Below are 13,031 nucleotides of genomic sequence, written 5' to 3'. Positions count from 1 at the left end.
TTTGACTCAAAAAATAAGTTACAGAAGACTAGGCAAATAAGATAAGCAAAGTAGAATCAACATCCTCAATGTATTTTTTTTTTTAAAAAGAAGCATTTCTGAGGACTTTAGAAATACCTACTACCTGGCTCATATTTGATACCGTATTACAAAAAGAGAACCACAAAGCCTTCAGACTACCTAGCTACAGGGGTAAGCAAACTTCTCCTATAAAGGGCCAGATAGTAAATATTTTAGGCTTTGCAGGCAACATAGTCCCTGTCACAACTATTCACCTCTACCACGGTGGCACAAAAACAGCCACAGGTAATATATAAACAAACAGGCTGTGTTGCCTGTGTTCCAATAAAACTTTATTTAGGGACACAAATATAAATTTCATATAATTTCCATGTGTAACAAAGTATTATTTTCCTTTGGATTTTTTGAACCACTTAAACACATAAAATTTGTATGAAAACACAAAAGACCCTGAATAGCCAAAACAATCTTGAGAAAGAAGAATGGAGCTGGGGGAATCACAGTCTCTGACTTCACACGACACTACAAAGCTACAGTCATCAAAACAGTATGGTACTGGCACAAAAACAGACACACAGATCAATGGAACAGGATAGAAAGCCCAGAAGTAAACCCACACACTTATGGTCAATTAATCTATGACAGAGGAGGCAAGAATATACAATGGAGAAAAGATAGTCTCTTCAACAAGCGGTGCTGGGAAAACTGGGCAGCTACCTGTAAAAGAGTGAAATCAGAACATTCTCTAACACCATATACAAAAATAAATGCAAAATGGATCAAAGACCTAAATGTAAGACAAGATATTCTAAAACTCCTAGAGGAAAACATAAGCAGAACCCTCTCTGACACAAATCATAACAATATTTTTTGATCCATCTCCTAAACTAATGGAAATAAAAGCAAAAATTAACAAGCGGGACCTAATTAAACTTAAAAGCTATTGCACAGCAAAGGAAACCATAAACAAAATGAAAAGACAACCTACAGAATGGGAGAAAATATTTGCAAAGGATGAGACCAACAAGAGATTAGTTTCCAAAGTATACTAACAGTTCATACAACTTAATATCAAAAAAAAAAAAAAGACAAGCCAATCAAAAACTGGGCAGAAGTCCTAAACAGACATTTCTCCAGAGAAGACATGCAAATGGCCAATAAGCACATGAAAAGATGCTCAGTATTGCTAATTATTAGAGAAATGCAACTCAGAACTATGAGGTATCACCTCACACCAGTCAGAGTGGCTATCATTAAAAAGTCTACAAATAAATGCTAGAGAGGGTGTGGAGAAAAGGAAACCTTCCTACACTATTTGTGGGAATGTAAATCGGTGCAGCCATTGTAGAGAACAGCATGCAGGTTGCTTAAAAAACTAAATATAGAGTTGCCATATGATCCAGCAATCCCACTCCTGGGCATATATCCAGAGAGAAGCTTAATTCAAAAAGATACATGCACCGCAATGTTCACAGCAGCATAATTTACAATAGCCAAGACATGGAAGGAACCCAAATGTCCATCAACGAATGAATAAAAAAGACGTGGTGTGTATACACACACACACACACACACACATACGCGCATGCACACACACACACACACACACACACACACACACACTGGAATATTACACAGCCATAAAAATGAATGAAATAAAACCATTTGCAGCAACATGGATCAACCTAGAGATTATCATATTAAATGAAGCAAGTCATACAAAGACAAATATATGATATCACTTATGTGGAATCTAAAAAAAAAATGATACAAATGAACTTAACTTACAAACCAGAAATAGACTCACAGACATACAAAACAAACTATGGTTACCAAAGGAGGGGGCAGGGATAAATTATGATCTTGGGATTAACATATACAGACTATCATACATAAAATAGATAAATAACAAGGACCCATTGTATAGCACAGGGAGCTATATTCAGTATCTTATAATAACCTATAATGGAAAAGAATCTGAAAAATTAATGAATAACTGAATCACTGCTGTACACATGAAACTAACACAACACAGTAAATCAACTATAGTTCAATAAAAATAATTTTTTTAAATTCTTAGCTTGTGGGCTGAACATACAGGCAGTGAGCTGTATTTGACATGTGGGCCATAGCTTGCTAGCCCTGATCTAGATGAATGACTATCAAACTTTTTTGATCATGACCTGCAAGAAACACATTTTAAAAACCACTACCCTACACACACGCACACACACACACAGCTGCAACAAAGGGTTTATGAAACAATACTCAGCTGCACTACATGTGAAACGGTTATTTTCTATTTTAATACTGGCTACTAATGGACATCAACCCACGGTCTGAAAAACAGCAATCTTGCTTTTAGTTAAAATTGCTATCGAGAGAAATAACATTATTTGCTCAAACACACACACACAAAGTCAGTGGGAGAGCCAAGTCTATAGAACTCAAGCATTTCACCTTGCTTTTCAGAGTGTCCTGACCTGCCAAGACGCCTCACCACACCACATCGTCTCACCACTCTCATCAGGTCACATCCAACTGTCCAAGTATCGTCTCTACATACATGTGTTCTCCCAGTTTCAAATTAATGTCACCTGAAGGACCAAATAATCCTAAGGTGTTTCATACCCATTATTCAAAAATGATGGGTAAAAAGGGAGAAAGGAAGCTTTGACGTATGCATCTCTGTGCATCGGGGCTACACTGTCCACCACAAACTCCACGTAAACACCTGACAAATATTTGCAGAGTGTATAAAATAAAACAAGGAGGAAAAGAGTAACAGCCTCCAAATATCAAAGTACTGCTGTCTGATATGTGACTCATAAACATTTTAAGCATATATTTTTGCAGTAATTATATCTAAAGCAATTAACATTATCAGGGAAAGTCCTACACATCTAAATAAACGGAGTCATATTGTTTTGTTTCATTGAAATAGAGTTATATTCCTGCCTCACATCAAATATCTGATACTCATGGAAATTTTGACAAATATGATACGAAAATGGAAATTATGACAAATAAGATCAAAAGTGTTCTTTGCAACACTCACCATCACACAAAATATATAACGATGCAGCAAAAGAGACTAGCAAAGGGTTTTGATTTACTTCATAATTTATGACTTACTTCTGCTGCAACAAATCACAAGGCAAAAGAATATTTTTATCAAGGTTTTGAAAATCAATGGGATAAAAAGTCTTTGAAACTTCCAGGAAACATGGATCACTTAACCTTCGAAAGTGTGTCAGAGCCCAGCTCTATTTTTCTCACTGCGTTTTCCAGGAGCAGACGCAGGTAACCAGGTTGTAAATCACTGGGTTTCCTGTTTTCATTTCCTTGAGCTCCGTCTCCTTTGCACTTCAACTTGCACCAACACACCTACCTTTAAAACACATATCCCAACACTCAGTGACCATCTCCATCCTCCGGTATCTATCTAAATCCCCCTCACTCTCACCTATCACCTCTACAGGACTTGGCAGCTGATCTGATTAAGTGACCCAAACATTCCTTAGGGATCTGAGCCCCTGGCAATCACATCATCCTCATTCCAGGGTGGCCGTGATATGTCCACTCACACTTAAAACTTGCGGTCACTTGAGCACCACTCATATTCAGTCTGTTGTCACTGTGTAAGAAGCAATCCTACCTCCTCTAGCTGATCTGGGTCAAGATGGTAGAGTCTATTCCAATCTGCTGGTCCTAGACACAAGAGTCTAAAGTGAACCATTGGCAACCAGAGCTTGCAGTTAAGTTGTACCCTTGCTATATCCCCTGTGGAAAGGCTGCACCCACTCTGGGACCAGGACTACTAACCCTACAGAGCTCAGAGGTGCAGGGGACAGAAGCACAGTGCTCCCCAGTGGCACCCTGTGAGCTGCAGTCAGCAGGACTGCTTCTGTTTCCACCTCCTGCTTCCCAGGCTCCTGTATCCTTTCTACTAGGGATAGAGAACCATATGGAAGTTCCCAATTTGCAGAGTATTTCCTCTGGGCTGGAGCTTCACTCATGCCTTCTGAGGACCATTCTGGCCCTCCAGACGCCGGCTGCCTCTGGATGACGCAGCCTGGGATACAACCAGCAGATGCCCAGGCCCAGGCCCAGGCCCACACACATCTCCCAGCAGAGTAAGACCCCTGTTCTGGTGCTGTGTTGCACACGATTCCATACCTGCAGATCAGGGCGTCAACTGGTAGCACCAAACATACACTACATCGCCAAGTAAAAATGATTAATTACACTACATGCTAAATACAAAAAATAAATAAGACACAATTGTACCTTAAAGGAGCTCACAGTCTAAAGAGAATCAAATACCCACAGTAATGTCTTCCTTCATCATTACGTACATACTCATAACAAGAATATACAAATGCTTTAAGGTGCTAGTAAGCCAGCATCACAAACTCTTAATCATAATCACTGAAAACAGTCAAGTCACACCAAAACTGTGTTTATATGCTAAATATTAACTAGTTGGCAACAGCTAATAATATTTGTAATTTCTGAAATTAATTGGCAAGATTTAATAAGTTTAGTTCTGCTTTTATGAATCCCAAATTTTTACAGTTATATTTCTAATTCTAAATTTTACAACAAAATACTGCCCATATTGCTATTTTTAAGTCATATATCTAAATCAAATTCAAATAATAATCAAATTACTAAATCAATACTTATTACCTATGCAATATTTATTTAAAGATTACTAAATAATGCTTTTATATTTTCAGATTCAACCTAAATAGGAAATTTCTAAATTGTCTAATGGTCAGGTTTATTAAGCTGGCTTCACTCAAATAAGTAATGAGCTGAGAATATAAAGCAAACTCATATGAACCATTTCAAAACCATGCAAACTTTCCAAAGCAGGATAAAAAATCAGACTAACTTTAATTCAGAGTAATTTTCTTCCTAAATACCCAAAGCGTAAGTATGCCTCACATTCTGACAATGGTCTTGTTTAGAAGGAAGAGATCTTCAACTCACCTTTGCACACCATAAGGCCTTTCCAAAATAGGCTCTCTGAACGGAGGAGGAATGTGACCAAAATAATCAGGGTAAGCCACCTCAGAATATTCCGGGACAGACTTTGTACTTTTCACAATCTCAATATAAAGGTCCGAGTCATGGAGTGTTGGTCCGTCAGGGACGTCGACGGGTGCCTGCTCCACGGATGAAGTCGACTCGGTGTCTTCATCATCCTCGGGTTCGATGCCAGCACAGCAAAGCTGGCCGAGCTGCACTGTTCTTCCCTCAAACAGCACGTTCCCACAAGAAGCCACGTGCGGACAGGCTTTATTGCACGTCAGGACAGTGACAGGGAGGCCGCAGTCCTTCTTCACTCCTGCGGCAAAGCCCGGGGCTGTCTGAGAAGGAACACTCTGCAGGGTAATTCGGTCCAAGGCCTTCACGATATCATTGTTCAAGCCGTGGACCGAGAGGGCAGTTCTGTTTTGATCACCTAGCTGCTGCGGTAATGTTCTGTCACTCTCTTTAATGTCTTCTTTCGCCGGATCCACACAGGCAGGTTTCTTGTTATCCTCGTCCCCTTTAGGAGACACGGTCGCCTTCGTTACAACCCCTTTTCTTAAATTGCCTGAATTCCCAGATGCTTCCTCTCCTGCCGTGGGAACAACAATAGGACCACGAACCTTTCCCTCAAATACAAAAGGCTTTGGTTCTTTGGAGATTAAATCATAGTCCTTTGAAAATAAAAGAATATGATTAATCTTTTACATTAACAAAATTGTATATTAACAAAAATGTATTAACAAAATTAAGACATACTCGTTTTATATGCTGATTCGGAACCCTAACATGAAAATTTTAAAGATGGAAAAAACAGGTTATGTTTTAATTTTGCTAATAAAAGACAAAATGTTTAATTACAACAAAATTCATTACACTATTTTGCTTTTTCTATTGTAAAAATAATGCCTATACAAAATAGAAATATGGGAAATTTTAGAAACGTATTGAGACATTAAAACCATACAAAATCCTATTAAATGAACCACAACAGCTAATGTTATTCATCAATTCAACAAATATTTACTGTTGGTTTTAAGCCAAGCACTGTTTCAGGCACGTAAGACCCAGCAGTTAAAAACAAAACAAAACAAACAAAACAAAAAACCCCACAACTCTTCCCTTTTGCAGCTTACATTCTACTATAGAAAGAAGGGAAAGGACTGTCAATACAAAAAGTAATAAACGTGACAAAAAAATATATTTTATGGAATGTTGGAAGGGTAGAGAGTTATAGCAAAAAGAGGGAGAAAGGAGTAACATGGATTGGGAATGCCAGGGGGAGGAGATGTAGGTGGCAACGTTAAATGCCATTAATTACAGACAGGAGTCAGAGATGGTACCAAAGTGTCTGCCTGAACAACTGAAACCCATCAGGGTTTAACTCTGGAATGTTAAGTTGGAGCTAGTCACGTGTAGACAAGGACGTAAAGCAGGCAGCTGGGCATATTTGTCTAGAATTCAGAAGAAAAGTCTATGCAGAAGATATAAATTGGACACTCACTCACATACAGACTCTACTCCCAGCCATGAGGCTGGAAATTATAAGCAGAAAGAAATAGAGAAGAGGACAAAAGACTGTGCCTTGGGGTACTACAATCTTAAGAGGTTGAGAAGATGAAAATGAAACAACAGGAGACAGACAAGGAAATGGAGAAGGAAGAGCCAGGCTGCAAGATGAAAGCCAGGAAGGAAAAGTGTCCTGCACGACAAGTGAAGAATGGATGCTGCTAACAGATCAAGCAGTCTTTTCTCTTTTTATACTTTTAGACATCTTTTTGGCCTATAGAAAACTTTACCAAGGAAATAGACTGCAACTGATTTAGCCTTTATTCTACTGGTGGGCATATAATCCTTTATAGAATAGTTGATTAAAACAAAGGTGAAAAAAATGAAATAAAAAACAATCCAAATGAAGGCAAGAAAAAGACACAAAGATATACAGATGAAACAAATGAAAATACAAAATAAGATCTCATAAATATAAATCCAAATATATGAAAAATTACATGTAAGTGAACTAAATGTTTCAGCAGTTAAATGCAGAGACTCAGATTTGAGTTTTTAAAATCCAGCTATATGCTGTTTAAAAGATAAACATCTAAGGATACCGAAAAGTTGATGAAGAGATTTAAAAAGATACCAGGCAAGTAACTAAACTTAATGTAACTGCATTAATATTATTTTAAAAACCTTTTCGCCTTAAAGCCATAGAGATAAAAACTAACTTCAATAAAAGGTTCACTTAATAAAAAAGAGAAGTCAATTTACATTTATGTACAATAAATGATAAAGCCTCCAAAAATATGTAACAAAAACTGACAAACCTGCAAAAACAAATATATTTGCAATCATGGTTGAGAAATTTTTAATATACTTTTCTCAGTAACTGACAGCATAGAAATAAAAATCCATAAAGACAGAAAAGAACTTCTCAACACAATTAATAATCTTGTCCTATTAGGCGAATATACAGCTGTGCTTAACTGCAGAAGAGTTCTCTTCTAGGACAAAAAAGCAAAAACAAAAGTTGACCATATTCAAAAGCCATAAGACTCAAAAATTTCAAAAGATTATAATCATATAGAATATGTCCTCTCAGCCTACATGCTAGAAATCAATAAAAAGATAAATAAAAATTGGAAATTAAAAAGTGAACTTTGACATTACTGAGGACTCAAAGGAAAAAACTCATCATGGAAATAGGGCTTCAAAACAAAGTGAATGAAAGCATTAAATATCAAAACTTGTGTGATGCAAGTAAAACAGTAATTAGAGGGAAATTTGCAGTTTAAAAAGAGAAATACTGGAAAAGAAGAAAGGCTGAAAATTATGTGGCCTATCTTAAGATGATAATATAAAAAACAAAAAGAGAGAAAGAATGAAAGCAGGAAAAATCAAGACATGGCGCTGTAAACATATCATTTAGAAATATGGGGATTAACTTCAAAAACATCCTGAAAGTTGACTCCAGGAAACAGCAGGTGGGAAGCGGACTACAGCTTTTCCTTTAAACTATGTAAATGATTAAACTACGTAAAACTGACTCCTTCAACTCTGTCCATGTATAACTTTAATAAAAAGCCAAATTAAAAAGAGGGGGGAAAAACATAAAAGTCCATAAGGTTAGTGTCATTATGCTACCACAGATGTACGAAAAAAGAGCCGTGAAAATGCACAATTTTGACACTTCGAATATCTGCCCTCAAGAAACAAAAGCAGCTAAAACTATAATTGTCACTGTCACATCTGTCATAATCATAGTTAAAAGCATGTGTTAAGGTCCTCTCAGAAAGTCTGTTGATAATTACTTTAACAATTCCTTATGTTGCCTTCAAATGCACTCATTTTGCCGCCATCTGGCCATTGGTTAAGTAGCTTTAACACATCTGGAAACAAAGTGGGTTGGTGTTCAGGATACAAACACACACATCAAGTAATTGTGAGCTTCAGTGGTTGATGTTGAAGGTGACATGTAAATTCAAGTGGAAAAAAGTCATAATCAAGATTAATTTTATTTACGTTTAATATCTCATAGTCTGCCTGCATTTTGATATGATGATGGCTGGAAAAAATTCTTCCAAACACTTCCTCTATTTAGAACCAACCAGTATTTTTAATTCTCAGAAGTGTATCACTTAAATATCGCTGCCTATATATACTTTCAACACACTTCAAAAAATAAGAGACTGAAGTATTTGAATAGTTCATTCCTCTGAAACTTAAAAATAAGGAAGTGTCAACACAATGACTTTAGAAATGATGTTCCAATTATGTACATAAAAGACAATGTGCTATTTCCCATAACATATGCTATACAGAGCTAACTCTTCAACTTTAAACTTTGTGGCAAAAGAAAGAATGCATTAATAAATACATACTGTCTGAAATACCTGAAGGAACTTTTTTTGCTTAAGCACAATAAAAAGGGGCACTCACTTGGGGAGACTTTTCAGAGCTCTTACACTCAGACACACCTGTCTCTACCATCTGACGCCAAGTCAGCCAAAAGTAGGAGCCTGTTCTAGGAGGAGCCAAACTAAAGGACAAGTTAGCCAGCTGTTCAAAGGTGCCGAGCAGGGAACCATCAAGGGTACCCTGTTCTGGGTGATGAACTATCATGCAAGCATACAAGAGCTCATCCTCACAGTCTACAAGAAAGAACTGACCCGTGAAAGAGTGAGAATCAAAATCCTGGCCTTGACATCTATTAAGAACCTACTCTTCTCCATCCCCACTTCAGAACTCCTACAGTTCTTAATCACATTATATAATCCTCATTTGTACACAAATACTGAAGAAAACAGTGAGTTCTTCACACAATAATCAATGCCTTTCCCAAATCCCTTCCACAGTACTTTTTCTAATTTGAATCAGCAGTATCTGTTACCTCTGAGGTTTTATTTTTAAATAGGCCTTAGCTTGGCACAAAAGTGTTACAGGAACAGCCAGATACCTTCTGTAGGTTGCATGAAAGAGAATCACCCTGTATCCTTCTCCAATGCCTCTGCCTATCTGCTTCTTTTTCTTTTTGACAAACACCCGCTCCTTCATTCCTGCCCTCTTTCTACTATCCCTGATTTCAGCACACCTTCCAACATGCCCCAAAGAACTGTGAAATGTAAACATTCGCCAGCAAGTATTTCTTTATTTGTATTTCTCACATATAGCTTCACATTAAAGTCTTTTGCTTTAAGCAACTAGGAATTAAGTATATAGAACTTGGGTCGGGGGGACACAGGGGCTTGCAGCAAGAGCTAAATAAACCTGAGATTATCTGGTCCAAACCCTTTATTTTAGACTTTAAGATCCTGGATAGCTTCAGGGACTTATTTAAGGATCCCCGAAAAGTGAGCAGCAGAGTGAGAGGAGGAAACTAGATCTACTACTTGCCATCAATTCACTTTACTTGCTGGGTAATCAAGCTGAAAAATTACACTCTAGGAAACAGACGAAGGTAAAAAAAAAGTTAACAAGAAGTCACTCTCCTTCTGAAGCGACTAAGATTTAAAGACTCCAAGTTGTCCTCCTCTTTCCCCGACACTCCGTGATTATACGGTAACTCTCAGAACAAATAATTCCTCGTGTATAGACAACACTTCTAATTCAGCACTTTCTCAGCTCTCGTCTCCCCTTAGCTGAATGCAATGGATAAAAAGAAGGCTTTAACTTGAGTCTGAAATGCCATTTTAAAGATTATTTTTTAAAGAGAGTAAAAACCTGTATCAACTAAAGTGATAAACCAAAATGATGAAAAAATACAAAAAGGCGAGTCCAAAAATTAAATGACCTTGTCCCCTCATTTTACAGATAAGCAATTTACAGCTCAGAATGTTGAAGTAATTGTCTAGTCTCACTCAGAAAAGCAACACTACCTCCATTTTTAAGACATGAAAACAGTGATTATAGGTCTGGGGAAAAAAGAACACTTTCTTAAAATGAGTTAAGATGCTGAATTTTCTATATTTATACCTGAAAATCAGCAACAAGCTCAGGGAAAAGGTGTTCATACATTTTAAGCTCTTCTACTGTTCGTCCTGGTTCTTGCTGGGGCTTTAGTTTGTTAATATCCGTTTCAATATCATCATTCTGAAATAATAAAAATGGCATGTCACCAATTAAGAAAAACATAAAATTACAAAATACAATGTCAGGTTTAAAGACTTCCCAATTATTAATTACAGGTACATAGAGAACAATCACTGCATAAAGACTGTACTAATTTCATTGTAAGTTAAAATTTGCTTGCATTTTTTTTTTGATTGTTGTATTGTTATCTTGGTTGTTTTGTTGTGTTGTGTTTTTGTCAAAGGTTATTCCAATATAACATGGTATCCGGGCTCCTCAAGATAGAAAAACTAACACTAAGATTAAAACTAAAGAGCACTCCCCTCAATCTCCCTGTCATTATCTTGCACATATTAAAGGGCAGTAAAACTTAATAAAGCTAAATCGAAAAACATAAGTATATGATGGCAGCGGTGATAATCAAAATAACTTTTACTGAGCAATGAAAATATGTGAGGCACTACGCTAAGGATTTTACCTGTATCATCTTACTTAATCTACATAAGAATACTATGAAGTAGACAGTATCATTACCTCCATTTAATCGAAGAGGAAACTGAGGAACAGAGAGGTTAAGTGGCTTGCAAAGAGAGGAGCCAGAATGTAAAACTAATGAGTAATTCTAAAGCACGCACTCAACATAATGCGCTGCCCGCCTCAAGGGAGGCTAATGGTGATCACGTTCTCTTACATTCCATGGTCAGTAAAGTTCCCTTAGAAAAACCCAGCATCACCACTCACTCTGTTTTTCAGGGGGAAAAAAAAAATTGAGAAGTGAAACAATGGCCAGAAATGATGTCCCTGTCCCTTTGGGGAAAAAAAAGGGGGGTAAATTTAAAGAAACAGGACCTCAGAGAAACAGGACAGGTATGCGGGATCAATTTGATCTGTACCTGTTCAAAGCGCTGATGCACACTGTGAATGAAAGGCAAGTGTCAGTTTACCTAGAGTCCAAGCTGCTCTCTAGGACCCTCAACAGCTCTGGCCTCACACAAACAAAAACCCATCATTACCTTCCTTGATGGTTAGAGAGATAAGACGACTTGCTAATTTTCAATGGGTAGTCAATTTTAATTTTAACATTTATCTTAATATCAGCTTAAAGTACTTATTTTTCAGCCTTAAATTTATTCTACTAAGCTTCAATCCTTAAAATGTCTTATATACATGTATCTGATATTTATATATTGTCATATTAATTTGTCATATTATAATTATTGTCAAGTAATTTTAAAAGGAAAAATATTACGTATTTCTCGTTTTTCATATTCAGCAATTTAGCTCTTATTTCTTCAACCAATAGAAAGATTTTCTCCATTGACATAAAAATAGACTGGTTTTATTCAGAGTATCTTATTAAATATTGTATCATTGTGTAATTATTATTACATAAATATATAATTTCATATATCCTTAAATTATGTATTAATGAACCCAAAATATGTAATTTTCTTGATTAGCATGTATTAAAGCGGATAATGCTTTCAAAATAACAAAAAAATTTTCAAAGGTATTCCTTTCTCTAAACATACTAGTTCAATATTCAATATTATTTTATGAAACTATATGTAGCTTTACACAGTGGCTATTTAAAAATTTTTAAATATTAAAAAATAATATTTAGTATTGCACAGCGGTGAAGAAAGCAAACATTCACATCAGACTGCTTTATTCTGAATTTTGGCCCCACCTCTTACAAGCTACACTGATAACCTTTCTGTGCCTGTTTTCTATCAGCCCTGTAAAGCAGAGGTAACACCACCACCTACCTCACAGAATTACTGTGAGGATTTAATGGTTACTACAGGCATGCCAAGGTTCAGGTGCAGACCACCGCAATTAAGCGAATGTCACAATAAAGCGAGGCGGATGAATTCTGGTTTCCCAGCGTATGTAAAAGTCATGTTTACACTATACTGTAGTCTATCAAGTATGCAATGGCATTATGTCTAAAAAAATGTAAACACCTTAGTTAAAAAATATTGATTAAAAAATGCCAAGACAATTACAATAGTATTATCAAAGATCACTGATCACAGATCACCGTAACAAATGTATTCATAATGAAAAAGCTTGAAATATTGTGATAATTAACCAAAATGTGACACAGAGACATAAAGTCAGCAAATGCTGTTGGAAAAATAGCACCGACAGACTTGCTCAATGCAGGGTGGCCACAGACCTTCAATTTGTTAAAAATGCAGTATCTGCAAAGCACAGGAAAGCAAAGTGCAGTAAAACAAGGTCTGCCTGCATATGTGAAGTGATGGACCGGCACAGGATTAAGTGTTCCATAAATTCAACCTATTATTTCTTCTTATTATTATTATAACTGTGGTGTTAAGGTAAATGGGGGTATGTGAGCAATCTCAAAAACCCCAATAAATAAGGTTACCAACATT

At 36.6% G+C, this 13,031-nt stretch overlaps 1 protein-coding gene across 3 annotated transcripts in view; it reads right to left on the bottom strand.

Moving 5' to 3' along the window:
* Positions 1-13,031, bottom strand: part of AGTPBP1 (ATP/GTP binding carboxypeptidase 1) — a 133,320-nt gene that overhangs the window by 52,063 nt on the left and 68,226 nt on the right. For all 3 annotated transcript variants that reach the window (XM_074363093.1, XM_045504609.1, XM_045504611.1), the window contains 2 exons: positions 10,534-10,650; positions 5,020-5,735 (listed from right to left, as the gene is read on the bottom strand). In XM_074363093.1, the coding sequence (XP_074219194.1) occupies positions 5,020-5,735; positions 10,534-10,650 (833 nt within the window). The remainder of the gene's footprint in view (positions 1-5,019; positions 5,736-10,533; positions 10,651-13,031) is intronic.

Source organism: Camelus bactrianus, chromosome 4, assembly GCF_048773025.1.
Source record: "Camelus bactrianus isolate YW-2024 breed Bactrian camel chromosome 4, ASM4877302v1, whole genome shotgun sequence".
NCBI lineage: Eukaryota > Metazoa > Chordata > Mammalia > Artiodactyla > Camelidae > Camelus > Camelus bactrianus.
The sequence above is the reverse complement of the archived record's forward strand: the minus strand, read 5'-3'. Positions and strand labels throughout refer to the sequence as shown.